The 2,500-nt window shown below is 45.4% G+C and overlaps 1 protein-coding gene across 1 annotated transcript in view; it reads right to left on the bottom strand.

The window, feature by feature from the left end:
- LOC125141237 (disco-interacting protein 2 homolog B-A-like) overlaps nt 1-2,500 on the bottom strand; it is a 24,880-nt gene that overhangs the window by 1,757 nt on the left and 20,623 nt on the right. The window contains exon 18 of the mRNA XM_047814060.1: nt 1,947-2,121. Coding sequence (XP_047670016.1) covers nt 1,947-2,121 — 175 coding nt within the window. The remainder of the gene's footprint in view (nt 1-1,946; nt 2,122-2,500) is intronic.

Genomic DNA, 2,500 nt, shown 5'->3' on the forward strand with positions numbered 1-2,500 from the left:
TGCCCTTTAGAAGTGTTTCTGTAAAGCTGTGATCCTTGTCATCACCACACTGTTAGCTTCACTCATCTAGTGTTAGCTTTACACACTTTAAATCACAACCTCTTGTGTTTATATTCACACACACACACACACACACACACACACACACACACACACACACACACACACACACACACAGCAGCATATTCAGTTACAACCTCTATTTTTGATCTATTTCTGCTCTGGCACACGGCTCGAAGAGTCCGAGTTCATTATGCTGTGGACTGGTTACTGCCTCTGAGTAATGAGTCAGTTCTGTTCTGTAACGTTTTCTGTTCGATCTAATGTCAATTAATTTATCAAAAGTAAATAAAAAGTCAATAAAATATGAAACTCAGCCACAAATGTGCAGTTGTTTGTGAACAGTGTTTATGTAATAAAGCTGTTTGGACGTTGAACCTGCGGCAGTTTGTACAGATGTGTTTAATTCCCACACTCGCTATTAGTCATCAGTAAAGATTGTGCGTCACCATCACGTGTGTTGTAGGAAGTCTTTAGTTCCTCTTCTCCAAATTTACAGTTTGGTGATTAATCGTGACGTTTGTCCAGATCACTGGTGTGTCTCAGTGTCTGTTCAACAGTGTGACACAGGACATAGGGACACAACAGTGTGACACAGGACATACGGACACAACAGTGTGACACAGGACATAGGGACACAACAGTGTGACACAGAACATAGGGACACAACAGTGTGACACAGGACATACGGACACAACAGTGTGACACAGGACATAGGGACACAACAGTGTGACACTGCACATAGGGACACAACAGTGTGACACAGGACATATGGACACAACAGTGTGACACAGCACATATGGACACAACAGTGTGACACAGGACATAGGGACACAACAGTGTGACACAGCACATATGGACACAACAGTGTGACACAGGACATACGGACACAACAGTGTGACACAGGACATATGGACACAACAGTGTGACACAGCACATAGGGACACAACAGTGTGACACAGCACATATGGACACAACAGTGTGACACAGGACATAGGGACACAACAGTGTGACACAGCACATAGGGACACAACAGTGTGACACAGGACATAGGGACACAACAGTGTGACACTGCACATAGGGACACAACAGTGTGACACTGCACATAGGGACACAACAGTGTGACACAGGACATAGGGACACAACAGTGTGACACAGGACATAGGGACACAACAGTGTGACACAGGACATAGGGACACAACAGTGTGACACAGGACATACGGACACAACAGTGTGACACAGGACATAGGGACACAACAGTGTGACACTGCACATATGGACACAACAGTGTGACACAGGACATAGGGACACAACAGTGTGACACTGCACATAGGGACACAACAGTGTGACACAGGACATAGGGACACAACAGTGTGACACAGGACATACGGACACAACAGTGTGACACAGCACATAGGGACACAACAGTGTGACACTGCACATATGGACACAACAGTGTGACACAGGACATAGGGACACAACAGTGTGACACTGCACATAGGGACACAACAGTGTGACACTGCACATATGGACACAACAGTGTGACACAGGACATAGGGACACAACAGTGTGACACAGCACATAGGGACACAACAGTGTGACACTGCACATAGGGACACAACAGTGTGACAGCACATATGGACACAACAGTGTGACACAGCACATAGGGACACAACAGTGTGACACAGGACATAGGGACACAACAGTGTGACACTGCACATAGGGACACAACAGTGTGACAGCACATATGGACACAACAGTGTGACACAGCACATAGGGACACAACAGTGTGACACAGGACATAGGGACACAACAGTGTGACACAGGACATAGGGACACAACAGTGTGACATGGACCAGAACCCGATCCCGGTATCAGAATCTCACCCCCGCTGGCGTCAGTGAGTTCGGTCCTCTTGACAAAGCCGAGGTATCCCGTCCTGGCCCACAGCGTTTGTGGATCCCCGAAGCTGAGCTTGGTGTTGAAGTGGTCGGCCTGCAGACTCTCCTCTCCGTAGATGGTGTAGTAACCCGACGCCGTGTGAGGACTGTTCACCCAGATCTGACATGGGGTCAAAGGTCACATTTAATCCCATTTAAAACGTTTACAGTGAGTCTGCATTAAACAAAGTCATGGGTGGAGCAACATCTGAGCTCAGGTTTGTGATGTCCTCCATCTATAGACTCGACTTCTGTTTAATTACAGAACATGCTCCCTAAGATGTGTAGCTCACTGAAGCTACGATGAAATATCTTTATTTTATCCACACAAACACTCACACGATTCTCGCAGAAAAGCGTCGACTAATAAAACATAAATAATTGGATGAAAAACAAAAGTCTAGGAGTTAAAGAACAAAATGTTAAAGTAAAAGAACATTTAAAGGAACTCGAAAACATTTAGGGGGAAAATGGAGAAATAAATAAATATTTAATACATT

The sequence above is a fragment of the Tachysurus fulvidraco genome, chromosome 5, assembly GCF_022655615.1.
Source record: "Tachysurus fulvidraco isolate hzauxx_2018 chromosome 5, HZAU_PFXX_2.0, whole genome shotgun sequence".
NCBI classification, from domain to species: Eukaryota; Metazoa; Chordata; class Actinopteri; order Siluriformes; family Bagridae; genus Tachysurus; species Tachysurus fulvidraco.